Below are 27,500 nucleotides of genomic sequence, written 5' to 3'. Positions count from 1 at the left end.
GGATGTGGAGTTAAGATTCACTTTGGCGAATGTGCCCATTGCTACCAAGGTCAACATGGTGTCAACAAGGACAGACTTCACCCACAGTCCAGACAACAGGACTATTTCTCCTTTCTTTGGACCCACAGACACAAGCGTTTCCCAGGTGCCCAGCCAATCTCGACTCAACATCAGCAAACCATCAGTGAATAAAACAAAGGGGTCCCACAGTGGGAACCACGCGTCCGAGAGCCAAGAGCCACGGGATGGAGCGCCAGCGTCTGCAGGGGCCTGGCTGGCTTGTGTGACCCTGGGTGCTGCCATTGTCAGCCTTTGCTGCCGTGTGGTCCTCGGGGCATCCCGGTGCTGTGGGAAGCAGCAGAGCTGGTCTCTCGTGGACAAGGGTCAGGATCTGTGTGTAAGCGTAACACACTGAAGGAAAGCTCCTAAGGCTTCCTGTGAGAAAGAGCATTCTATAAAAGAAATTTAAAAAATAAAGATGTTCTAGGATACCAGTATCTACCCAAAGGCAAAGGCTTAGTAAAACTGTCTGCTTTCCTGATGATTCCCATTTCCTGAATTGAGAGGAAGGGGAGGGCATCCTAAGACAGAAGTAATAGCACCTTTGATCCCAGCAAGGTCAGTCTCAGTTGGAGTGAGTCCAGGGCTAGCCCAGGTCAGTCTCAGTTGGAGTGAGTCCAGGGCTAGCCCAGGTCAGTCTCAGTTGGAGTGAGTCCAGGGCTAGCCCAGGTCAGTCTCAGTTGGCGTGAGTCCAGGGCTAGCCCAGGTCAGTCTCAGTTACAGAGTGAGTTCTAGGCCAGCCCCAGCTATATGGCACCCTGTCCAAAAGAAAAAGAGTGGAAGAGGAGAAAGGGAAGAGACGGGCTTACAGGTAGCCTGGCTCAGAAGCCAATGCTCAGTAACTGCTCTCTGGGAATGACTGGTTAGAGGTCTAGGCAAATGAGCAAGAGCAGTGACCTTAGCTGCGAGCACTTCCTGTTTCCACATTTCCTTGATTAATGTTTCAATCCCTGGAACTTTCCCATGGGAGGAAGGAGATGAAGTTGTCCTCTGACCTCCAGGTGAATACTGTGGTGTATGCATGCATGTGCACGCACACACATACACAACAATACATATAATAGGATATCTACCATACAACTAAAAAATAAACTTCTTAAAAACATAAAATTAAAGAAAAAAATGATTAAAAGAACAGTTTCCTCAGATGTTAAAATAAACTGTCCAGTAGCTTAAAAGATGTTTCTCTTTCCCCAGTATTGACACTGGGTGAAAAGTAGCAGTTTCCAGAGAGATGGTTCAGTGTGTAAAAGTGCTTGCCTGACTACAGACTTTCAACCCCTGGGACACACAGTACAAGAACAAATTCCCAAAAAGCTGTTGTCTCTACCCTGATACTAACATGCTCCCACATATGAACATGCACGCATACACACACACATACATTCACATATGCACCCAAACACACACGTACACATGCAAACACACTAACATACATACACATATGCAGGCGTGTACCTACACACACATGCACAAGGAAGAAAACATTTTATCAGTGGAGTATCAAACAAAATAAAAATCTGATTAAAAACATACCTTGACTTGCTCATGATTCAAAATATTAGGCTTCATAAACTTTATCAAATTCTTTCCTAATGTAAAGTTCTATATCAGCTGTAGGAAGAATATCCAGCTTTAAATGATCATAAGCTTTATTCATGTATATATGCATGCATAATAGCACTGCTGGGACTCTTGCCTCCTAAAATTGTATTTAAACAAGTAATTCATGAGACTGAATCTACAGATAATCTGTATTCAAATAAAATAGTCTTTCAAAAGTTATTTACATTTTTTGCCGTTTTGAGAGGATCTAGCTATGCAGCAGAGGACAACCTGGACTCCTGATCTACCAAGTGTTGAGCCTCAGGCATGTTTGAGCATGCCCGCTCCAGATTTAGTTTTAATTTGTATGAACTGCTTAGGGATTTTCCAACACAATAGAGGTTCAAAGTGATGTTCCTTCTGGGAAACTGACTCGTTCCTTGAAAAATCTCATAGAAATGACTATAATTTGAGAAAACCTCATTTACCTTTATCAGGAGACAAATGCATCTAACTGTCCTCTACCTGGGTCTTTTGCCCTTCACATAACTTGAGACTACAGATAGTCAAGAGGCAGATACAATAGACTAGAGACACAGTAAGCTCCTGCCATTCCCCACTAATGACAGGCCTCAGTCCTCTGTCAACCTGAATTGGCCAGTTAAGGCCCAGTGCCTCACTTCCCACCAAATACAGGTTTTGGTGTTTGCAAAACCACTCCCAGGTTGAAACTCAGGGCTCAGTCAGTTGTCCTTCAGGGAGAGGCTGCTGGTTAACATGGCCCAGGAGAGATGGCGGTTTGATCCAGGACAGTTCTGAGTGCTGCCTCAAAGGTCCCCTCTCTCTGGAGTCAGGCTATAGCACTCTCCCCAAGCCACTGTGTAGCAGCTGCATAGAACAGTCCCACAACGTCCAAGAGGTTTTCTTATTATTTTTTGGTTGAGACAGGACCCCTTGTAGCCCATGCTGGCCTTGACTTTGTACATGCTAGCATTTTAGGTACGGGCTACCACACCTGGTTATCCAAAGTATTCACAGAAGTATGGATGTTGGTTACCTAATTACAGCCACCAGCTGTATGACCCAAGCCCCACCCTGCATCACAGTGCTGGTTCTTCACACAAGGCCAGGTCTTCAGATCCTTTGAAGTTAGCTCCTGCCTTAGGTAAAGATTCTCCTATAACAACAAAAGCTGAGGGCAAAGGCACAGTGAAGTTCTTTTAACATGGCCAGGATACCCCTGTTCTCATCAGTACTGAAGTACTAGACAGCCCTACGGAACTATACCTCGCCTGTTCCCTGATGTCCATCCCAGTCCTATATCCCATGCTTCTTTTAGCCCTGCTCTGTACCTGCTTTCCACCACTCCACATGAGTCTTTAAAGTGCTGATATGCCATAAATAAAAATTAGGGGGCTAAAGAGATGGCTCAGCGGTTAAGAACACAAACTGCTGTTGCAGAGAACTTGAATTCAGTGCAAGAACCCATGTCCAGGGGATCTGATGTCTCTATCCTCTTTGGGTACCTGGGCGCGCACGCACACACACACACACACACACACACACACACACACACACACACACCACAGTCACATATATAGACATGTAATTAAAAATAAAACTCACCCCCTTCCCTCAGCTTCTGTGTACTTGAAACACGTATCTGTGCCAGTCAGCCCCAAAGACTTCTTTAAACATATGCTTTCATGTAACAAAAAGGTCATTTATATTTCTGGCTTTTTATTCACCTCTATGCAATGACCCTACCCAGTGCCACACTTGTTTGAGAGTGACACGCTGCCCCACACACCTATAAAACTCAAGGCTCTAATTTTGTTTTTTATAAGCTGTCTGCCTTGGGCATTACTAATTCCAAAGCTTAGTCATTTTTTACAAATGTTCAGTGACTTCCAGATACACTTAAAAATACTGGATTGGGGCTGGGCATGCATAAGGCCCTGAGTCTAAGCCCACACTTTACAAAGCAACTCGCCCCACCCTGCCCCGAAGTCCATCAGTTGCAACTTCTCGTCCATCTGTCTGTCTGTCCGTCTGTCCTGGCCTATGTCTTCTCCAGAGCTGTTGACTACAGAGGCAGGAGGGGCAGAGAGAAGGCTGTGGTCTCCACTAGTCCTTCCGGCCACCTGGGCTAGAGACAGTGAATCAGAGCTGAAGTGACATCAAAAGGCCACAGAAAGGCAGAGAACTTCAGAATGCAAGGCAGGCATCTGTGGGCAGGTCACAGAGCCAATCACCTGTTCCCACAGGGAAACTCCAATCCCCACTTACTTACACAAGCCTAAATCAGGAAGTGGCTAGCACATTTGGATGCAGCTTTTGCCATGATAGCTTTCTATCCTCCAGGACGGTTTTGTTGTCTGTGTTCTCTGCTCTCACAACAGAAATCAAGTTTATCAGTACTGTGCTGCGTGTGCTGCTGTGCCACCTAAGGTGTGCCGTCGTGAAACTAAGTCACCCCCAAAGGCCAGCTGTAAAGGGACCTGAAGAGTTTTGTCTGGTGGACACTGGGGTAGGTGAGGAGCAAGAGCTAGCCTGGCTGCTGTCTACGGAAGAGTGCAGCCTCCTTGAGGGACACCAAGGGCGTGGTCAGGCACTGGGCCAGGTATCCTTAGTAACCAAAGTTATTGATCAAAACCAATCGCTAAACCTGCACAGTAAAGAAACGGCAGCTAACAAAACAATTCTGCTCTGTAACTGGGGGAGGACTAAGGTGATGTGTAGAAATAGAGTCAAAACGTGCCAGAACCAGGGAGCCCACACACAGTCCCTACCAGAGAGACCACAGTCCCTAGCCCCACCACCAGCACAGGGCACAGGAGTCTGAAAGGCGCAATGTTACCTGACATAAGACAATATTCTTAAGTATTCTCCCATTTATATCAAATCAGTGACTAAACACATCATACAATTAATACAGCTGCCTTCTAGTTTGGACTTCATGCCAAATTTAACAGTCTCTTCACAGACTCCTTGTACTGAGCGAGGCTCTCCTCATTCTCCCCCTCATTCTTGAGATGAACAACACACTTCTGATAATCCTCCACCTCTTTAGTGCCCAGCAGCTCTTCTCTGCTAGGCACCACACTGCTCTCCGCAGCTCGCATCTGCAGCAGGGTCTGGAGGACACTACTCTCCGAGGAGCTCTTTGCCCACACATACTCGTCCATGTCTTCCTCAGTCTTATTTTTTTCCCATTCTTCAGTTTTCTGAAAGAAAAAGAAAAGTTCAGAACGCTGGGAAATCTTATCAAAAGACAAAGTTCCTTTGCTTGTTGATTTTGGGGAAGAAAAAGTTACAATATGTTCAAGGCACCATCTTACACAGTACACGTAAAGCCTGCAGCACCCAAGGCCAGCCTCAAGAAGGGTTGCTCTGCCTCACAAACTTCACTCAACTCTCTTGCTGGTAACTATTCTGTAAGCTACCAGAAGTGCCCTTCATGTAAGCATCTACCCTGCTTTTGTGCTAAAGCACAGACAGAGGGGACAGGCCTGCAGGACCTGAACCTTAACACAGAGACATCTTAACACTAGATAAGGTGCTATGCTGCCATCTGGCCTCCAACTCCCTACATAGCTGCAGATGGCCTTGAACTTCTGACTACCCTGTTTCTGCCTTCCAGGGGTTAGGATTACAGGTGTTTGATGCCACTCATTGTTATCTCAGTTTTAATGTTAAAAATAATGAATCGATAAAAGTATTATCTAGCATGCTTGTGGAATGACAGGGAAGATAAAGCGCCATGACAGGTAAACGAGGAAGTGGGGGCACATCTGAACGCACACAGACTGGGAGCTGAACCTCCACAAACTGGGAGCTGAACCTGGGTGCACACACACCGTTGTTTGCTACTGGAAATCATGAATGGGGTGGTGCATCTGGACACACATGCAGCTGCTGTCTCATGACTTTTGTTTTTATTCTTACTTTCTGTTCTTATAACAGAAATAAGTTTTTATTAGTGCTAGTGTTTTGTTGCCTGATGTACACTGCAGTGCACACCAAGCCAACTGGAAAGGCTGCTCATAAACGGCACCAAGAAGCTACTGTAGTCAGGTGTGGTTGTGCACAGCTTTAATCCCCATGCTTGGGAGGAGACACAGACCAGCCAAGGATAGAGAGTGAGGCCTTGTCTAAAAACAACAGAAGCTCCTCCCTCCAGACTCGGGATACAAGAGGGTACAAAGGCAGTACTATTTTTTATGAAGTACATCACTTTAGAATGTCCTTTATTTAAGAAGCACAAATACAGAAAGAATACTTATAAAAGCTCCTCCCTGCCTTTTTTAAATAGAAGCAAATCTCATTGTCTCTTCCTTCTTTAGTCTTTCTCTCTGGCTTTGAACTTGCAAACCTGCATCAGGTGCCCAAATGCTGGGATTTAAGAGTGCGCTATCCCACCTAGCTACAACTGCTAAGACAAGTTGCAACAGCAAGTGCAATAGAAGGTACAGAGCTCCACTCCAGTAGTGATGATACAGGTTGCAGAATCCATGAGGACATGAATGTGGACTGCTGGCTGCAAGAACACGGAGAGGATCCTTCTAAAAACTGCTCACCACTTTCTTCCTTAGCAAGAGTGGAATCTGCTTTATTCAGAGGGACCCTGACACTGAGCTATGAGCTAGGGCTTGCAAACCAGACTAGAATTTGGAAAGCTACATAGAGAGCTGTCTTTAGTTCTGGGCTACTAAGGGGACCAGGCTTCTAACAAACCCAGAGAAATTTCCTATACTGTCCCAGAGCTGCGTAGATGAAAGCACCCTCTCCAGGCTGACCAACTAAACCCCAGACTTCTGAGGGAGCAAGTAGCCACCCTTCCCAAATGGGAAGTTGCTGAGTCTGGCATGGCCTTGGTGGGGGTGGAATGACATGGCTCCCACCCCGGGACAAGGTCAGCGGGCATAGGCCTTCATGAGTGTCAATGGCTGCTGTGGGGTAAGGTCTGTTTGTATAATAGCATACATATTTTTTTTATGTTCCTCCTTTGAAGAATGTCTTCCTTGTTAACATTAATGACTCCAAGATAATCAGCGACAGCATGAGTCTGGGGAGCAAAGGTGCGGCTAATGTCTCAGCAAAGTTGGTAAATACTTGAGACCTTCAGGACAGTCCTTAAGGCTATGGAAAGGAACTCTAAAAACATAAGTTCAAAAATATATTATTTCTCAACTATGCAAAAACATAAGGATACAATATTAATTATATAAGGAACTTCATAGATCTAAAGGAACAGAGGCAGCTGCCCCATAAGCCAGCTTGTCAGAAAAATACAAAGACAGGCAAATAAATTTGCAGAGATTCCTGAGTTCAGGGTTGGCCTGGGACAGAGCAAGTTTAGGCCCAGGTATGGTAGAAATGGTAATTTCAGGGTGGGGTCCCACCCAGTTAGCTTATCATCTGTGTTTAACAGAGGCAGGCAGATTTCTGAATTCTTTTGCAATGTTTAAAAAAAAAAAATGAGCTTGCAACATAGGATAATCAAAAGGGAACCTGGAGTAAATGATTGGATTGTATGTAAAATAAAAGACTGGGCTTATGCTCTGCAAGAGATGAGCTATCCAGAGAATTTTTTAGAATAGCAAGAAAGAACTGCTTGGAGAACTGTCTCAGTAGAGAGAGAGCTGTCTGGAGATCTCCAGAGAAAGCAGAAGAGAATGAAAGTAGTTTGGAAAGCTGTCTAGAACAGGACCTAGGCTGCCAGCTTAGACTCACGATTTAACTTTGAGTTGTTTGTTTTTGCTGCTCCCAGACACCCCTTCTCTCAGAACTCCTCTCCAAGCCAAGGCTGGTCCTTAGCAAGTCACCCAAACCTGAAATGCTATGATGAGGAAAAGAGACAGAGGTAAACTAAATCATAAAAACTGCAGCCCAGCTAAGACCAACTCCATCCACATGACAAGCCCAAGATGCTGCCCAATCAAGGGAGAAAGGAAATTGCTCCTGACAGACACCATCAATTGGAGTTGCTAAGGGCTTATGGGAAACCCAACTTGAGAAGTGTAGCAGCCGTGCAGCACAAGCCTGTGACCTCACCTGCTCCATGCAGCACAAGCCTGTGACCTCACCTGCTCCATGCAGCGCAAGCCTGTGACCTCACCTGCTCCATGCAGCACAAGCCTGTGACCTCACCTGCTCCATGCAGCACAAGCCTGTGACCTCAGCTGCTCCATGCAGCATCTATGGACTGTGAGTGGAAGGCCAAGGCCAAGGCAGACCTGGGCTCACAGACAGTTCTTGTCTCAAAAGGATGAGGGTTGGGGAGATAAGATACAGCTCTTCTGGACAACCTGAGTTTGGTTCTCAGCACCCAGACCAAGGAGCTCATGGGTGCTTGGAATGTAGTTCGACGGAACACAACACACTTATGTGCACCATGTGCACACACCTAGACACACCCACACCCACACACAATTAAAGAAGAATAAATCTTTTTTAAAAAAGAAAGGAAAGACTATATTTGGCATGCAATAAACAAAAGATGCAAATAGAAGGACAATGTAGTTCACAACTGTAGGACAAGTACAGGATGGCCTTAAGCTCATGGCAATCCACCTGCCTCAGTCTCCTGAGTTATAAACTCAGCTGGGACATTCAATTCACATTCATTCTGAAGGAAGTCCTAGATGTTGTGACGTGTAATTGGCAGTAGCTCAGTACTTTTCCTCAACACAACAAGGGCTATTGTTAAAGTTGTAAGGTCAATCCCATTATTACTTTACATAGTAATTATTACTTCATGGCTAAGTTCACTACAGCCTGTCCTAAACCTGGTCAGTTTTTCACTCAGTCCACCATCAGACAACGTGTTGTGTGCAGGCCCTGGTTCACAGCTGGGGACATGAGAGACTCTCCACACCAGGCACTATTTAAGTTCTGATACTATTAACTAATTATGTTATAAAATTATGACTTTTAAACATTTTTGTTTAACTTTAATGTTTTTTAGAAAATGTTCACTGTTCTACAGATGGCCTTTAAAAATAGGGGATTAGAATAAAAAGCCAAGGGCTGGGGAGGTAGCTCAGTAGCTAAGAATATTTGCAAGCATGAGAACTTACGTTCAAATTTCCAGCAAATGTAAAAATCAAGCATAGCTACTTAAACTTTAGCCCCAGTGTTGAGAGACAGAGGTGGATCCAAGAGCTCACCTCAGCCAGTCAGCCTGTTCAAACAGCAAGCTTCCAGTTCAGTGAAAAACCATGTTTCAAGGAAGCAAAAGAGAACGAACACCAGACAATGTCCTCTGGCCTCTGTGTTCATGGCTGTACATGCCTGTGTGCATACACAGGTGCACATGAGAATCAAAGGATAGCAATCCAGGGGTAACTTCTGACACAGCACCAACAGCTTATAATTCATACACTCTCATAGAAAAGACAGTTACCAGAAAGAAAGTGAGAGAATCACTGGAGAGATGGATCAGGGTTAAGAGAGCTTCTGCTTCAGAGGACCCAAGTTCAATTCCCAGACTAACATCAGCTAGCTCAAAATCACCCCAGGGGATCCAATTCTCTATGGGCACCTGCACTCATGTACAGACACGCGCGCGCGCGCACACACACACACACACAGACATAGATATAGACAGACCCCCCCACAGACACACATACACAGACAGACAGACACATACACACACACACACACACACACACACACACACACACACACACCCCTCCTTCTTCCTGCCTGACCACAACATCAGAAGTATCAACTTTCCATTCCATGTGATCCTGTTCTCCTTCCCAGTTGGCTCCATCATCCATCATCCATTTATTCATTCATTCAATATATTTTATGAACCAGCTACTGTGCCAGACACCGTGCTTTCCTGGAGCCTCAGCCCAACAGGAGGTCTGACGCTGAGCAGGCACCAGCTGCAGAAGACTAGGATCCCAGTGGAGAATGGACTCATAAAGGTCCCAACAGAGCAGAGTTTGGCAGTCAAGGGAGAGAGAGCAGGGTCAGGAAGGGCGGCCCAGCATGGACATTGCCAGAGGGCAACCGAGAGAGAGACTCTCCACACCAGGCACTATTTTAAGTTCCGATACTATTAACTCACTGACCTCTCTCACACAGCCCTGTGAGTTATAGCTATTATCTGTTTTACAGACCAGGAAACTCAAGCCCAGAGCAATTAAATAATTTGCCCCAAACCGCAAAGGGCTTTGGTGGTGGAACAGCATGTTCTAAGGAACACAGAGACCTGGTGAGAAGAATCTCGGAGCAGAAGGATAGCCTAGTAGCTTTCTCCTTTGGAAGCACAGATTTAATACACGAACATGGATCTAGTTAATGTGACTGACGGTCAGCACACTGCAGGAACTGATGCAGTAACTGCATCCTACACAGATCTGCCACCTCCTACCACTCACTGTATTTACAACTCTCTGTGACTAGTGATGAATCATAGTAATATTCCACTATTTATGATTACAAGGACACCGTTGTCCTACATGAGGGAAAACAGTTTAACCATTAAAAAAAAAAAAAAAAAAACTAGGCTGGCAAGATGGCTCTGTAGGAGAAGGCACTTGCAGCCAAGCCAAGCCTGATGACCCAAGATTGATCCCTGGGACCCATTTAGTAGGAAAAACCTGACTCCCACAGGTGTCCTTTGATTTCCACAGGGCACTATGACATGTATGTCTCTTCTCCCAAACATACACAAAACAAACAAACATGTGATTCGTATAAATAGATATAAAACAGTTTATTTGAAAAAAGTCTTAATAAAGTAAAAAAAAAAAAAAAAATCCTGTCAATTATTTCAACTGCCAAGGCTAAATTTTAACTGCATATGTCCAGAAGTTCAACTCAATTTGGACCAGTTTTAAAAGCTATTCACTGAGTGTTGTGTGCCAGATACTGTACAGATGCTGGGGTAACAAGAGAGGAGTGAGGTACTGGCACACAGTGAGGCAGATGTGTGCACAGGCACTTATCATGAATGTAACCATATCACCTGAGGAAGGGAGGAAGATGGCAGAAGCATCCAGGAGCGGTGCCACTCACACACATGTGGAAGGCTGGCCAGCAGGAAAGGACGCGTGCAAAGCCATGATGCACGGGGAGTGCAGTGGCTTCACACACTGGCTAAGGAGGGCACTGCCATAAAGGTTACACTACAGAGCCAGACTTGGAAGATCCATGGGAAACCCAATGATGAGACCAACCAGGTGGCGGCCATAGCTATTCAGGGGAAGAATGAAGGAAGGTCTATACTGGGTGGAGCAGCAGAAATAAGAGGGAAACAGCTCAAGGATTCAATCGAACAGGGAAGATTTGGTAATGTACTAGATTTAGGGAGAAGAGAATGGATTAACTCTAGGGTGTTTTACTCTAGCCCTTGAGAGAGAGAGAAGCAGAGCTGAGCAGTGGTGGAGGAAATGTCATCCTGGGGGTGGGGGAAAGAGAGAAGCAGAGCTGAGCAATGGTGGAGAAAATGTCGTCTTGCAGGCAATGCTGCTGCTTCCACTGATGTCCAAATTCCTACCTGACAAACATCTCCATCTTCCTGCCCACACTTCTGACTATATTCTCAGCCCTGACACTAGTCCGGCATAAAAAGTATTTTTAGAAAGGCTTCTAAGTAGTTCCCTTATCAACAATTACAAGATAATCAATAACCAGAAGTGCCACAGAGCCTCTAAATTACCCTAAAGATTTAGAAGCCACAGGACTCCACAGTGAGGCTGGCACCACCCTGGCCTGCAGGGTTTGTCAGGGACATAGGTGACTCTTCCATTACTCAGTTCCTAACTCTAGGAAGACAGATAAACAGTAACACAAGTTGGGTTTTTCAGGATTATTCTGATTATTGAATATTCAGGAAGTCAAGGCTGAACAAAATTAAAGACCACGTTGCTGCAGTTTAGGGCTATGTCCTTTGGCTACTCACTTCTTATGACCCTTAGGCATTCCCCCCCTCCAAAACTTCTCAACATAAAAAATAAAAGTTGTAATAAATCAGCCTTTTCTTGCTGATCTTCAGGTTACCAACAATATAAAGAGGGTGACTCAGCACTAAATGCTCTATGTCAAAACAGGAGAAGACAAAACAAAACAAATAAACAAAACCGGTGCTGTGAAGCACTTTCAAAGCAGGGAACTGCTCCCTTGCTGCGTCCTGGCTTACTTTCTTTGTTAGCCCAAGGGGCTCCTTTGGAACAGTGGTGTTGATGGGAGGGAAGAAGAGAGGGAGTGAGGGAGAGGAACTGGATGGCGAGCCCAACACCTAGGGAAGGAAGTCACAGCTGAGCACTGGGAAGCCCCGGGCTGGGCAGGTCCAGCGTTACACCTGGCTCTGCTCTGGGCAGGAGGAAAAGGGAAGGCATCAGAAGAACAGATGTTCAATAGAAACCATGAAGGCGTCGACCTGGCTAGTGCTTTTGCCACAGAACCAACTTACTAGATACCTACTCCAAGGCAAGGGTTATGCTGGGGCTGAAATGATCCATAGGTCTAGAGGGCGTCTCCAGCCTTGAACCTGTGGGACAGGTACAGAGATGACCAGTGACTAGAGTCAGAAGCTATGCTCTGGCTTGCATGCCTCTGCAACACTGACTCTTCACTTCCATCACAGGTATTTACAGTAGGATCCCCTTCACAATGAACTCTCCTGGTAAGTATACAATGATCTAACCTAACATAGGGTCAGGGTTGTAGTTCAGAAAGCAGAAGGCTCCAACACCTCACACAAATACCAACTTAGAGATGCCATCATTTTTAAAGCCAGGCACTGTTTTCGGCAGTCAGGTCACATGCTTTATGCCTGACTTAGGGCACAGAACACTGTGCACAAGAATTTGCCATAAAAGTACTTGAAATTCTATTTTTAACAAAAATGGACAATTTCTGAAAGCCCATTATTTGGTAAAACTACAAAAAATTTTCTCTGTTCCACCCAAATTCTTAGAAAACCTAGTGTCTGTCTTAGATGGCTAACATAAGACTTTCGAAGCTTAAAACAATGACCCATGTGGAAAGTCACAGAACCCAGTTGTGATGGTTTGTATATCCTTGTTCCAGGGAGTGGCACTATTAGGAAGTGTGGCCTTGTTGGAGTAGGTGTGGGCTTTAAGATTCTCATCCTAGCTGCCTGGAAGTCAGTCTTCTGCTAGTTGCCTTCAGAACAAGAGGTGGAACTCTCACGCTCCTCCTGCACCATGCCTGCCTGGATGCTGCCGTGTTCCTGCCTTGACTTAATGGGCTAAATCTCTGAACCTGTAAGTCAGCCCCAATTAAATGTCCTTATAAGAGTTCTTGGTCATGGTGTCTGTTCACAGCAGTAAACCCTAACTGGACACCAGGTCAGCATGGCTGCACAGGCTGAAGGCTGATTCAGAGCACAAGCTGGAACACTAACCCAGAGTTTGGCATGTCTAGGGACGCTAGCTAGCACATATTTGTCTCTTATTACTGTCAGCATTCAAAGAATGTTCTTGGAAGCACTGGCCTCCTGTCCAGCCGTGCTTTGTGGAATGACTGACACGGCTGCAGTTACTTGTTTTGACTACTACACAAAACACCCTTACATGAAGGTCTAGATGAACACTTTCCCAGAAGTAAACTCCATAGAAATGCTAAAAAGCCAAGGGATGTTCATGTGTGAGCACTAAGTGTTCAGAGACCAGGCTACCGAGAATAAAGCAGTGGATGGGGTAGGGCCCTAAAGGCTGATCAAACACCAGGAGGTAACACCAGTTTCAAGTTTAAATTCCAAGCTGGTGAAGGAAAAAAGAATTCAATTCAATAAAGCTCAGTACTGTTCTAGCAGTCCTGCAAAGCTTCACGGCTCATCTGAATCTCACAGCGTCTTCACTGATGGGCTTGCTCAGAGCTGACTTTAATATAGGAATTCTTTAATTAAGGTTGTTTAAGACAGTTACATGAGGCTACTTACTCTGGTATCAAGGCAATTAGTATGAAAGATGGAAGACTTTTTCATGAATCCAGAATGCCAGGCTTGTTGGATTCTGTGTCACAGAACCACAGAAAGGCTCTGGTGAGCAAACTCACTCAGTGTATTTGCGTCTGTCTCTTCCTTTGGGGAGGGGGGGGGGTGTATTTATCCTCCAGGCAGCTGGCAAAATAAGAGACTCTGAACTGTCTAGATTTTATTGCTTGTTATTAACTCTTTTGACAGTAGCTATGGACCTGTAGCTAACTCAAGCATGTTCTTGGTTCAAAGCCAATGACAGTTCTCAATGAATTGACAGGAAAGAGATTAATTGCTGCCATGGTGCCATTTCTAAAGCCAGGATACAAACCAGATGAATCATGGCAATGAGAATCTTGCAAAAGAGAAAGGACTGGAGACTGTGTTTTGTTATTTACTAACCTTGAAATAAAGCTTTATTTTCCTTTCACTTGCTGCTCATGCATTAAACCTGATCATTGTTAGTAACAGTGAAAATGCCAGAGTCTAGAAACAGCTGCACGTGTTTGTGTTTGCCCATCAGTCCCTGGGGGCTGCCACAATACACAGGGAGCTGCTTTCCTGGGCCCCACAAAGGGTCCAACACAGAACCACACCCACTGAGAAGCTAGCCTCTCTCTGCATGACTCCATTAGAAAGCACTCGCTCTGTGAACACCATGATGGCTTTTCACCATTGCTTCCATTGCTGTATCTAAGAGCAGGGCACGGTGCACAGGTGTCTAATGCCAGCACTTGGGAGCCTGAGGCAGGAACACTGTCCTGAGATAGGCCAAATGAACTACCTCATCACCTTCACACACATTTCATACACATTTACAGTATATCACACACGCCCTTGCCACACACCACATACATATTTACCCAAGATTCGTGGTACAGGACCGTGAGAAGATACATTGCATAGTCATAGTTCTGCCGCTTCAATGGGCATCTGTAAGGAGGAAAGGAGAAGGCAAAGTCTCAGCGTACAGATAACTCACAAGACGTTCTAAAGATCACAGTAGCATTCTCTGTGCTGTGCTATACAGGATACTCTGGGCTTGGTGGTACACCTAGGAGGCAGAGGTAGCTTCATCTCTGTGAGTCTGAGGCCATCTTGGTCTACATAGTGAGTTCCAGACGAGGCAGGACAACATAATTTGACCCTGTCTTGAAGAGAAAGGAAGAGGGGGAGGAGCAGAGAGACAGATAGAAAGTGAGAATATTCAGGATATTAAATACTGCTACTTTTTCTATCTTTTCTATCTTTAATGAGGTTCCTTGTGTACTACCCTTTAAGCTACTGTAAACATGATGATGATGTCCAAGCCAAGTTTTCTTTACCATCTCAGTGCTTAGAGTCAAGTGAATGGCACAAACTTTTTTTTTTCTTTTCTTTTCTTTTTTTTTTTTTTGATTTTTCAAGACAGGGTTTCTCTGAGTAGCCTTGACTTATGTAACAAGTCCATTTAAAAAGTAGGCCAAATGAGACTGGAGGGAGGCTCAGCAGGTAAGAGCTGGAGCTCAAGCAGAGGACCTGGGTTCAGGTCCCAGCCCCCAGATAGTGATTCACAAAACCATCTGTAACTTTAGCTCCAGGGGATCTGATGTCCTCTTCTGACCTCCCAGGGCACTGCATGCACATGGTACACACACAGACATGTAGGCAAAACATTCATAGACATAAAACAGAAATAAATATTTTTTTCTAAAAAGCAGATGTTGATTCTTCCAAAAATGAGCTGTACTACATGTCCACTTTGGCTACTTTCAAATCGAAGTAACATCTCCATATTAAGTAAAACTTCATATGAGAATGATATGTGATACTTTTTGGGTAGTAAAATAGAAAAAAGTAACAACTACCTCAAATCTCTTTAAATATAAAATAAGAGCATCATGTGGCTTATTTTTTGTTGTTGTTGGCTTTTTTTGTTTGTTTGTTTGTTTTTCAAGTCAGGGTTTCTCTGTATAGCTCTGGCTGTCCTGGAACTCCCTCTGTAGACCAGGCTGGCCTCGAAATCAGAAATCCACCTGCCTCTGCCTTCCAAGTGCTGGGATTAAAGGCGTGCACCACCACTGCCCGGCCTCATGTGGCTTATTAAAAGGTCCTTTAAGTAGTTCCTAGCATAAGCCATATAACTAGATAAATGACAGGTACTATCATGTATAGAAAAAGCAGCATTATCAGATGGTGCACACACACACAAGTGCATACACAAAAACACAGCTCACACAGAGGCACACACAGAATGAAGAAGAGTAGCCCGCATGGCTGTACCCACCTGTCTGTTGTGAGAGTGAGCACATCAGTGGGCTTGCAGTACCGTTCTCCTACAAGTTTAATAAGTTTTTTCTTTGCATGATTGTCTAAATTCAAACTGGAAAGTTTAACCTTAAAAATACAAGAAAAATTATGTAAAAAAAAAAAAATCACATGATTTGCTTCATGAAGAAAAGTATTCCCGTTCTTTAAACCAACATTAAAGCACAAAGACAAAGTTTCCGAGACTTCTCTGTACAGAGCTAGCAGTCAGAAAAGCACAAGCCCAGTCTCACCCTTGGAAAGTGGGAAAGCAAAGTGTCCTGCAGACCCACAGCAAGCTGCTGACACGCACTGAGGGAGAGGACAGAGCTGCTGACACGCACTGAGGGAGGGGACAGACCCACTCACTGTCAGGACAGCTGGCTCTAACAGACCAAGCACTCCCAACAGCTCCACCATGAAACCAGGCTGGCACATCACTGCAGCTGTTCAGGGGCTTAAGGGACACCCTAACCTGTGAAAGCTCTAGGAGGCTGAACAGCAGCCGCAGTAGCTCAGCACAGCACCCTCAGAAGCTGACATCAGCCCCACAGGCTGCTAACTTCTCTTGCAGTCTGGCCACCAAGCCTGGGGATCAGAGCTCAATCAACAGACCTCACAAAGAGTTGCTCCGACCACCACACAAGGGCATGGGCATCGGTACACACACGCGCACACACACACACACATGAATGCATGTGAATTTCCAAAGGATATGGAGCCTAGAAAAAAGTCGTGGTTCTCCCTTGTCCCCTCACTGCCTTTCATCCACACTAGGGACTAAACTGCAGTCTGGCACACACTACCCATATTTTCTCTGCCGCTGAGCTGCATTCCAAGCTCAGAATCTTTTCTTTAATGGGTGATTCTATAACTCAGTTGGTGCAGTGTTTATCCAGCACATGTGCAACACCTTGGGTACAATTCCCTGCACTGCAAAGAGGTAAAGGTTACATGTATTTCTACTAGATATATTTAGGATACGTTAAGTTTAATTAGGTTCTGTTTGTTGTGACACAGAGCCCAGGTACACGGTACTTGTTATGCTGCCCAGAATAGCCTTCAACTTAAAATTCTCACGCCCTTGCCTCCTTGATACTAGGACCAGACAGACCTGTGCCACCAAGCCCATTCCTAAATTGGATTTCTTACAGTGAATTTCTCAAAGCATTTTGAGATTTTAAGATGCAGTGGTGATACATGAATGCTTCTCTAACGTACATGACTCTCAGTTCTACTTTTCATGGAATTAAATCCTCAAGACATGCACTGGGAAATACTGGACTGAATGAGAACTTTTTAGTTTGCAGAGAATTATGCCAAGGGTTAAGATATTAACTAGATATAGATAGATTTGACACTTGAATATAGTTCAATAAAATACTATCACCCTGTTTTTGATTACTATAATGAAACATCTAAAGTTGAATAATTTTATTTACTCATCTACAGTTCTGAGGTGAAAAAGCATGTCACTGCCCTACAAGACGGAGCCATCACACATCACAGTCAGGAAGCCCAGAGCAGCTCAGGCTTAGGCTTGCCTTGGCACAGTCTGCCCTCTAAAGAACTAACTCAGGTCTCACAAGAGCTATCATATTCCCTTCCCAGCTGGTACTCCACAACTTAAGGACTCTCACAGGCCCTAGATCATCATTGCCACACAGAGTATCAAGCTCTCAAAACACAAGTCTTCAGGGACAGGCGGAGCCAGAGCCATAGCATAGCAAGCATAGTTTTATACAGGCGGAGCCATAGCCATAGCATAGCAAGCATAGATTTATACAGGCGGAGCCAAGCACAGATTTATTCCCTGGAGAGCCTCAGGAGTAAGAAAGAGCTGAGACCTCATAATGAAGGAAAAGGCTAAACGGGAGTCTAGGATTCCCCTGGTTCTTGTCTCTTACTTCAATAACCCTGTCCCTCACTCAAGACACCACAGCACAGTGGCTTATGTCACTCATATATTTCCTCACTGAATTAAAAACCTCTAAGGATGAGAACAATGCCTATTTTGTTCTTGGCAACTGAATAGGACTTGAAAAGATTCAGAAGTATTTGGTAAGTTAATATATTAAGTTTAAGAAGAAAGGAGTGGGGTCATGGTGATATATGCCTATCACCCCAGCATTTAGGAGAACCCCGAATTCAAGAACAGCAGAGTAATGCAGTAAGACTATCTCAGAAAACAATTCAATATCACACTTGTACTCTGCAGGCAACAGAATCTTTTGTCTTCTGGGCAGAGTATGATTCAACAAGCAGGCTATGAGCTTCACAGATAAGCAACCCATTCTATGGTAAGTCTGACTGATGACAATATGGAGAAATAGTTAACGAAAATAGCAAACTGTACTACTTTCTAACAATGCAAATGTATACACATGTGTCAATGTACAGTGACAACACACAGAAAAATGAGTACCTTTTATATTAGGGTGATGAGAATATAGTGATTTCCCTTTTTTAAACATCTATGAAATCCTAACATTAAACAGTGGCATTTTAAATTCTGATTTTAAATGTTCACTAAATGTTTAATGCCAATGTTCAAAAAGTGGCAGCAGTATTATTATTCAACAACCGTTTTAAAACTCATGCTCACATTAATATCTTACATAAAAGAGATTATAGCCAGACACTCTCACTCTGCATCTCTTCAGTGTCTGCATGGCACACTCACGCCATCTGCCAGCCCATAAAGGATACAAACTCCTCATCCTTAAACTGGATTAACAAACACTCTGACTTCAAAGCCAAGTGCCATCACAGTCTCTCTTCCAAGATACACGTTCACACGGCTGCCACTTGTAATCACAAAAGACTGTGCAGTGAAATGAAATACTAACAAGAACCACATAACATTGAGAACGGCTAAGTGCACGAATGTGTCCCTATATGCTCACAAAATGTGACAGGTCTCCACACATACGAGCTGAGCGAGGCTTCTAGGTTTGCCACTTGCTCTGTAACCTCAAGTCACTTTATCTCCTGGCAGGACTCAGCTCTCAGGACAACTTAATTCACAGGATTTTTGCAGAAGTGCACAAGATTAACAGAAGAAAGTACCTTTAAAAGTAAAGTTCTAGACAAACAAGTGTCGTTAATTCTTAACTACTTTTTGACTATTGAGAAAAACATAAGGCCTATTTCACTCATTGGAATTATAATTTGGGAGGGGGCTAAGGAGGTGGCTGCGTTCAGATTCCCGGCACCCATATAAATGTCAGAGGACTACCTGTAACTCCAGCAGAGACAGGGGATTGCCTGAGCAAGCTATACTAGCAAGGCTGGCAAGCTCTGGGTTCAAATGAAAGGCCCTGCCTTAATTAATAAGGGAGAGAGTAATCCAGTATAATTCCCAATGAAATCATACGGTCTCCATACATACTTACAACGATGTGAGAAACAAGCATGTATACATACACAGACAGAAATGCACATACATATGCACACACCACATACACGGAGAAACATGTATACATACATGTGCACATGCCACACATATACAAAAATAAATGTGAGCCCTCTAAATAGTACTGCTGTGGTTTGGATTTCAATGTCTCCATAAGCTCATGTGTTTGAACACTTTGTCCTCAGGTGGTGACGCTGTTTGAGACATTACAAAACTTTTGGAAAGTGGGGTCTGGCTGAAGGGATTGGGGTGCAAGGAAGGAGGCCTGTAAGGTTATAGCCTGGCTCCATTTCCATGCCAAGGCCTTTGCTTGCAGATCCAGAGATGTGAGCAAGCTGACCCACGCTCGTGCCACCTTGAATAGGGACTCTCCTGCCACCACACTTTCCCCACGATAAAACTGCCAGTGAGAGACATCTGTTCTAAGCTGCTTCTGTTAGGGACTTGGTCTCCACAATAAAAAAAGTGACAACTATACTACTGCACGGTCACTTTTACCACACTGCTTTAGTTTAATCCCTAGAATTCATATAAAGGTGGAAGGAGTGAACCAACCCTACAAAACAAAACTAATGAGTGTTTAATAATCATTAGAGATGCTTATTCCTATTAAATACAATTAATTATAAGCACATAGAATATGATGATACTCCCATTAAATACAGGAGGTTGCACAATCAGTAAAGCCATACTTGTTTTATAATCACATACAAATGCACTTAAACTACACCTAAGGACTGGTGTTTAAAAAGCTCTTACCCTTAACGTTACTGCTCGTGCTCTGGGGTTTCGAATAGATGGTCCCGATGACACATAATCCGCTGTATCAATCTCAACTGGAAAATGCTCCTCACATTTCTCATCACTGTCGAGTGCAGCTGGCCACTCAGTGCAGAAATCTGAGAACACAAAGTTATCTCATTTATAGCTTTGTAAGTGATTCCCACTGTAACATGGCTAACAGACAGGGCAGTCATCAAAGCATTCTGGAGTCACAGAGGTGCGGGCACAGGCTCCCCTCTGCATTAACACACATGTTGCTACTCCTCACCTGTTCCTCTGTGTTGACCCTAGTCCTAAAGTCTGATTAAAGGAATGACCCAAGAAGCTTAAGTTTGGTGTGGAGCAGAGATGATGGGGGCTGAGGTTGAGCCACGGGAGCTTACCATGCCATGGCCCAGTCCTCAGCACTGAAATTAAGCACACTGCCTTGATGGACATGTCTGGCTCTCTAAATAGCTGCTGTTTTAACTCCTCCTCCCAACAAAAGGCTCACAGCTCAGTAATCGGTGCTTACTGCTTGTGAAGAGCAAGAAATAATGCTGATTCATCCCTGCACCGGCTGGTTCTGTGTGTCAGCTTGACACAGGCTGGAGAAATAATGCTGATTCATCCCTGCACCGGCTGGTTCTGTGTGCCAGCTTGACACAGGCTGGAGAAATAATGCTGATTCATTCCTGCACTGGCTGGTTCTATATGCCAACTTGACACAGACTGGAGTTATCACAGAGAAGGGAGTTTCAGTTGGGGAAGTGCCTCCATGAGACCCAGCTGTGGGGCATTTTCTCAATTGCCCCTTGTGGGTGGTGCCATCCCTGGGCTGGAGGTCTTGGGCTCTATAAGAGAGCAGGCTGAACAAGCCAGGAGAAGCAAGCCAGTAAAGAACATCCCTCCATGGCCTCTGCATCAGCTCCTGCTTCCTGACCTGCTTGAGTTCCAGTCCTGACTTCCTTTGGTGATCAACAGCAATGTGGAAGTAACCCAAATAAACCCTTTCCTCCCCAACTTGCTTCTTGGTCATGATGTGCAGGAATAGAAACCCTGACTAAGACAATTCCCAAATCAACATCACTACACAAGATCAGCTGAAAGGAACTGAAGGAACTCAAGTCCTGTCAACAGACTTCCAGAAACTGACATACATCATTGTAAGTGGGTCCTACCTCCCACTCTTCCGTATAGTCCTAATGAGCCAGTGGGGCAATGGAAAACAGATTGTCCTCATCTTCAAGCAAGACAGCTGAGAAAGAAGGTAGGTCTGGGCCTGAGACTAGACCACAACAATTTTCCAAGCACTTGTGGACAGGGCTCTCTCATCCCTGAACAGACGCATAAACTCAGTTTCCATTTGTTGATGGGGTAACTGCCGGCTTCCCAGTTATTAGTATGTGATTTCATACTGCTTCACCCCCACAAGGTCAGGATGGAAAGGGCTTTGAGCTGAGGATGAAGGACTCTCTCATGGTGGTCTCTTCTCATTTCCTAAAGAGCTTCCCTCTAAGAACAAGTCCAAGCTATCAGCTCCCCTGGTTATAACATGAGACCCCAGAGATCCAGGCTTCCTCCCATAAGGCACACAGTGAGAGAGGCTGCATGACTTTAGACAATAACCTAGGGGACACTGAGAGGTCCTATCTATGCCTGTGACTTTTCTCCAAGTTAACAATCTCACAATGGGTAGTACTCTGCTTATCTTCCTTTAGGCTTGATCAGGGTCAGTAAGATGTCATTGAGTTATAAAGGTTCTCTGACATCATTGACGTGTGTGGAGGCAGCAGAGGCCACCCTGGGCTACACAGAAAATGCCAGCCAGCCTGAGCTGCCCTACAAGACCCTGACTCAAACAAAACAACAACCAACCCCTAAAGCCTGTTTTGAGAGAAGGGAGGCACCACTGAAACGGAGAACATTGTAGTCTGAGAAACAGAAGACAGCAGGGCAGGGCCAGCCATCATTTGTCATGGACTCAAGGAGCACGATACACTGACACAGGCGCAGCCGCTAAGCACTCGTCAGAGACCAGTCTGCAGAAGTATAAGAGCTTCTGCTTTTGCACAGGGTATTTTTTTCCCCCTTTAAGCTGCATATAAGTCATTTCATTCACCAGATGATAATTACAGTTTTTATGTTAAATTACCTAAATTATGTGTCTAATAAGTGCAGCCAGCTGGAAAGCACATAATAGCCCACCAGCGCCTCCTCGTCTGATAGGTGCAGCGGTGGGCAGGCTCTGGAGAACCTTGGCCTCCTCGTCTGATAGGTGCAGCGGTGGGCAGGCTCTGAAGAACCTTGGCTTTTATTTAACTTCTCCACTGATTACTCAAGCTTTGGTAAATTACCGAACTTTCCTGCATTTCACATTTTCCATTTGTAAGTTAGATATAAAATCTGAAGTGACCTACTTTGAACAAAGATTGAGAAGAAATGTTGAAAACCCTTCAGTCTTCTGGAAGATACAGTCCCAGGCCAGGGATGGCAGAAGCGTAGTTAAGGAAACAGGCAATGCTCACTTATGCTCTCTGTAGGAAACAGTGCTGTCCTCATGGATGAGCTATGGAAAAGCCTTCATTTTGAATTAGGAATCAGAGAACTCCCTTATCAATACTATCAGTTACTAGAGTATAAACACACTTAAAAAATAATGTTTAAAAAGGAAAAATGGGGTCAACAACATGGCTCAATGAGTAAAGATGTTTGTTGCCAAGGCTAGCTGCTTGAGCTTGATCCCAGGGACCTACATGCTGAAAGGATGTAGAACTGACTCCTATAAGTTATCCCTGACCTCCATATGCACACCACAGCAAGCACTTGCCCTAACACATGCATGCGCGCACGTATGCACGCCCACACACACAGAAAAAATAAAATCCTATTAAAAAAATTTTAAATTAAAGAGGTGGAATGCATTTGTTAAACTGGCTTTTACAAGATCAAAAAAAAAAAGGAATTCAATCTGACCATTACAGCTTCAATTTGGAACAATTGTCAGTTTCAGAAATGTCCTAGATTTCATTCTTTCCCTAAAAAGTCAGGACAAGTACCCTGAATATCAACAGAATACCTTTGAGAGGGCCATCAGGGTACAGAGCTGCTGTCTTAAGGTATTTGACCAACTACAGAATCCCTGATAGCTGAGTCTTCAAGCCAGGAGGAATCAGAAACGTTTATCTCTCTATGACTTGGTGTATAAGCATAGTTATACACACACACAATCACGTGAAGACATGTGTCCTTGCATCACTGACGCTGTTAGGAATGGCATGTCCCCACTGACCCACCGTGTGAGCTGGTGGCACACAGTCACGTGAAGACATGTGTCCTTGCATCACTGACGCTGTTAGGAATGGCATGTCCCCACTGATCCATGTGAGCTGGTAGCACTCACTGCTTTGGGAGGCTGTTACACCTCTGGGAGGTAGGGCCTAGCTGGAGGAAATTGGTGTAGAGTTGTCCGCTGAGACAGTAAGCCAGTTTACACTCCGGCTCTATCAGCCAGGAGCCACAGCCATGCCTTCTCTGCCACGACAGGCTATAATGTCTCAAATTATGAGCATAAACCAATCTCTCCCATAAGCTGTTTCAGTTGGTGCTCCATTACGGTGAGGAAAAAGTGCTGCTAATCCACATGGGAAGGAGAAAGCCATAATACAGGTTGGGTGACAGGTACGTCGCTGCCTAGGGAGCAACAGGCACTGCTCCGAGTGAGCTGGCGGCAGTGGGGTCATGCTCCTGTGGTCACTTCTGTTATTTATTCATAAGCATGCATGGCATACAAAGTACATGCTGTAAGAACATACATTCAGTCCTCTGGAATTAATTACAGGAACTAAGTAATGACCAAAAGATTGTTCTGGGATGAGAGGCAGGAGGTTTCTACTATCTGATTAGACACACACAGACACACACACATATAAAATTACTTTTTGTCAATGTTCTAAAACAATTAAGTAGGTCAATCTGTAATCCCAGCACTCTGGAAGCAGAGGCAGGAAGACTGAGGCTGCATGGTCGAGACCAGCTTGTTCTACATAGCAAGTTTCAGATCAACCTGGGTCACATAATAAGACCTGTCTCAAAACAATTAAAAAAAAAAAAAAAAAAAAAAGAACAACTCCAGGGTAGCCCAGGATAGCTCTTTGTTGTGTAGTAGCCCATTGATGGCCCCATTGGCTGCATGGTGTTCAGCATCAGTCTGAGCCTCAGTCATTTGAATCTACTGACAAAACTGCAGTGTCTCTCCAGTCTATACAAGTGCTTTCTCTAACTCAACAAGTCCTCACCCCACCTACAAGCAAGCATCATGGCTTGGTGGCCTGTCAAGTCTGCTGTCTGTGGGACACCTGTCCAGAGATGTCAGGTGTCTGGAGACCTCTAAAGCAGGACAGCTATTGCCACTACTCTTGGTTATCCATCAGAACTTGAAAGTAAGACACTCCTGACGAAGACAATGTGGTCACAGGACATAAAGAAGCCACATGGGTACGACCAGGAAACTTTTCCCCACTGGTTAGTTAGCACAGGTCCAGAAGTTGCTATACAGGCTGCTGGGGTAAAAATCATCAACAGTCTTGCCCAACTATAAGCACAAGTTACAGTAACAAATGATGAGGCAAGATATGCCTGTGTGTGTGTGTGTGTGTGTGTGTTTATGTGTGTGTGTTGTGTGCGCACGCAACAGGGACACAGGTATTATGTAAGTGACTACTTTCTGACTAGATTTCAGGCCTGTTCCATGGGAAGAAACACATGCCCATACTATAAACCTGGACAAGAATCCATGAGTGGGGACCTCACAAGCCCCAGGGGTAAAGGACACTATGAAACTGCCCTTTACATCCATATCTCTATACCCATAAATGAGGGAAGCTCTAGGACCACATTGTGCAGGGGACAGTGCAAAATCCACAACTGGCTAAAGTGTCTGTAGGATGCTGAGCAACAAATGGGACATGTATAACACTACTCCACCCCACCCCACAGCTTAGCAACCATCATACAAGATGGGGTGGAAAGGCTGTAAAAGCCAAGGTCAGGGAAAAGCAGACTGAAACTGTCCTCTAGGCACAAAAGAACTGCTGTGCTCACAAACTCTCAGCTCTGGCTATGGCTGCCCACACAAGGTCATGGTAGTCATGTGGAGTGGGGAGGGGCGAAGTCCCCACCCCTAGCTAAGGAGCTACTGATAGCTGATGTCTCCTTGGGGAATCAGATTTCCTTACCCATGCTACAGTGGGTGACCCCCACATCCATGAATATATGGGCAGGACAAAATGAATTCAGCAGGTCATCTAATAAATAAATAAATAAATAAACAAACAGATCATGAACTTGGGGCTGGAAAGTGTATCCTGGTGGGATTAGGGTAATATGACAAAAATATACTGTATGCATGTATAAAATTTTCAAAGATAAGTAAATTATGTGTTTTTAAATGATATACTTTCACATTTGAACTCAGCCACTTTACAGAATGAACAATATATTGGATGACCAACAGTGTGATACACTGCAGTATGTCAGTTTTGGGACAGAGGAACATACTGACCCGCAGAACAGTATTTTAGGAAAGATTCACAGTGGCTTCTTAGAGTCATTTGGCAACTTCTATAAACATGTTAGCCCACTGCAGCAGAAAGGGCAGCACACAACATAAACAAAACAGCACCCAACTCAAGTCACCCTGAGCCTCACACCCTTGTAGTGATAGTGGTCACTTGCTTCTGCTAGTGCTCATCTGTTAAATATTCATGACAATGTTTATTCCCTAAATGTACAATGGACCTAGGGTAACGGAGTCTACCATCCGGTGCCTCCGTGTCTGTCTGTTTATTCTATGACCTTACCGTATTCAGGGAAAAGTTATTTGTACAAGGGCTGAGAGAGAGTGGCTTTGCAGTTCAGAGCACTGCTGCTCTTCCAGAGGAAGGACCTATGTTTGATTCCCAGTCCCCAGAGGTGGCTGACAACCATCTCTAACTCCAGCTCCAGGAAATCTGAGACCCTTCTCTGGCCTCCTTGCATGCATATGATGCACAAACATACACGCAGGTAAAAACATCCACACGCAAGACCATGATAATCTTAACAAACATAAATTGCTTATACACTTAACATCTTGAACAACGAACAAAGCTTCGTGTAATAGCGAGGGGCAGGAGAAGGTGCCCTCCTGGAGCCCTAGCATTTAACAGGCTGAGTTAGGAGTACTATGAAGTACAGGCTAGCTTGGGCTGCATAGCAATGTCCAGGCCTACCTGGGCTACCTAGCAAACAAGAACAGGACCCTATCAACAAAGCAAATGAACAGAAAGAGTCAGTGACTCAGAACATGATGTACCTCCTTAGACCCGAGACCCTCTGCTGTATGTTCCCAGAAGACGACGTACCTTTCAGAGCTCCACAGTGCCTTTTAATTGCCACAGGAGTCAAATGTAGAAAATTTGGGATCTAAAACAGAGATATTTAAAAAGGATAAATTACAGCCAAATCTCCCCCTAACTCCCACCACCTAAAGTCTCCTGATGTTTCCTGGATAGTTTTAAACTCCTGAGCTCATGTGGCCTTCCTGCTTCAGCCTCCTGAGTGGCTGGGACTCCTGGCACCCATTACCATGCAAGCTAAGCCAGAAACACATGAAAAGGATCATATTCCCATAAACTAAACCACAGGCCCAATGAGTCATCTAAATAAAATGTGATAGCTCTTCTACAGCATCGGTTCTAAGCACAGGCATCAAGTCCAGCAGTAGATGCAGTATGAAAATGTTAGAGTGCGACAGCATGTTGTCTTATAAAAGCAACTTTCATAACACTCTTCATGCCATGCATCTACAGCATTCATATGCAGTTGCAGTATAAAACTGAAGGCAGGCAGAGTGTGCTAGCTCACACTTGCAACTCCAGCATTCAGGGACACTGAGGCAAGAAGATCATAACAACAAGGTCATCTGGGGCCACACAGCAATACAGTCTCAAAGATGATGATGATGATGATGATGATGATGATAATAATAATAATAATAATGAGGATTTCTGAGGGCATTAAGGGCAGCAATGTGTCAATCACACAATTTTCCAAGAAACCTGGTATATTATTTTTACTTTACACATAATTAAACACTTTATAAACTGAGTGAATGAAGCTAGCAAAACTTGACTAAATCATTGATTCTATTTATTAATTAATTTATTTTTTGAGAAACAGTCTCCTATAGTCCAGACTAGCCTGAAAATTGTTATAAACACCTGATCTTCTGCCTCAGCCTCCCAAGTGCTGGTACTGCAAGGATGTCCCACCACGACATCTCTTAACCAGTTAATAAAGTAAGGAGTACACTGACAGGGATACAGTAAGGAGTACACTGACAGGGATACAGTAAGGAGTAACACTGACACAGGGATACAGTAAGGAGTACACTGACAGGGATACAGTAAGGAGTACACTGACAGGGAT

The 27,500-nt window shown here is 44.5% G+C and overlaps 2 protein-coding genes across 4 annotated transcripts in view; one reads left to right on the top strand and one right to left on the bottom strand.

The window, feature by feature from the left end:
• Mansc4 (MANSC domain containing 4) overlaps positions 1 to 823 on the top strand; it is a 13,786-nt gene extending 12,963 nt beyond the window's left edge. The window contains 2 exon segments of the mRNA XM_031383926.1: positions 1 to 368; positions 371 to 823. The exon segment at positions 1 to 368 is cut by the window's left edge and continues 232 nt beyond it. Of these exon segments, the coding sequence (XP_031239786.1) occupies positions 1 to 368; positions 371 to 429 (427 nt within the window). The 3' untranslated portion in view covers positions 430 to 823.
• Positions 824 to 3,327: 2,504 nt separating this feature from the next.
• Positions 3,328 to 27,500, bottom strand: part of Mrps35 (mitochondrial ribosomal protein S35) — a 34,070-nt gene continuing 9,897 nt past the window's right edge. For 2 of the 3 annotated variants that reach the window (XM_031383932.1, XM_031383933.1), the window contains 5 exons: positions 26,435 to 26,495; positions 20,028 to 20,167; positions 15,834 to 15,943; positions 14,431 to 14,500; positions 3,328 to 4,832 (listed from right to left, as the gene is read on the bottom strand). In XM_031383932.1, coding sequence (XP_031239792.1) covers positions 4,563 to 4,832; positions 14,431 to 14,500; positions 15,834 to 15,943; positions 20,028 to 20,167; positions 26,435 to 26,495 — 651 coding nt within the window. In that variant the 3' untranslated portion in view covers positions 3,328 to 4,562. The remainder of the gene's footprint in view (positions 4,833 to 14,430; positions 14,501 to 15,833; positions 15,944 to 20,027; positions 20,168 to 26,434; positions 26,496 to 27,500) is intronic. The other variant, XM_031383934.1, reaches the window with a different exon arrangement.

This window comes from Mastomys coucha, unplaced genomic scaffold (genome assembly GCF_008632895.1).
Source record: "Mastomys coucha isolate ucsf_1 unplaced genomic scaffold, UCSF_Mcou_1 pScaffold20, whole genome shotgun sequence".
In the NCBI taxonomy this organism is placed as follows: domain Eukaryota; kingdom Metazoa; phylum Chordata; class Mammalia; order Rodentia; family Muridae; genus Mastomys; species Mastomys coucha.
This window is presented reverse-complemented; position numbering and strand designations above follow the sequence as displayed.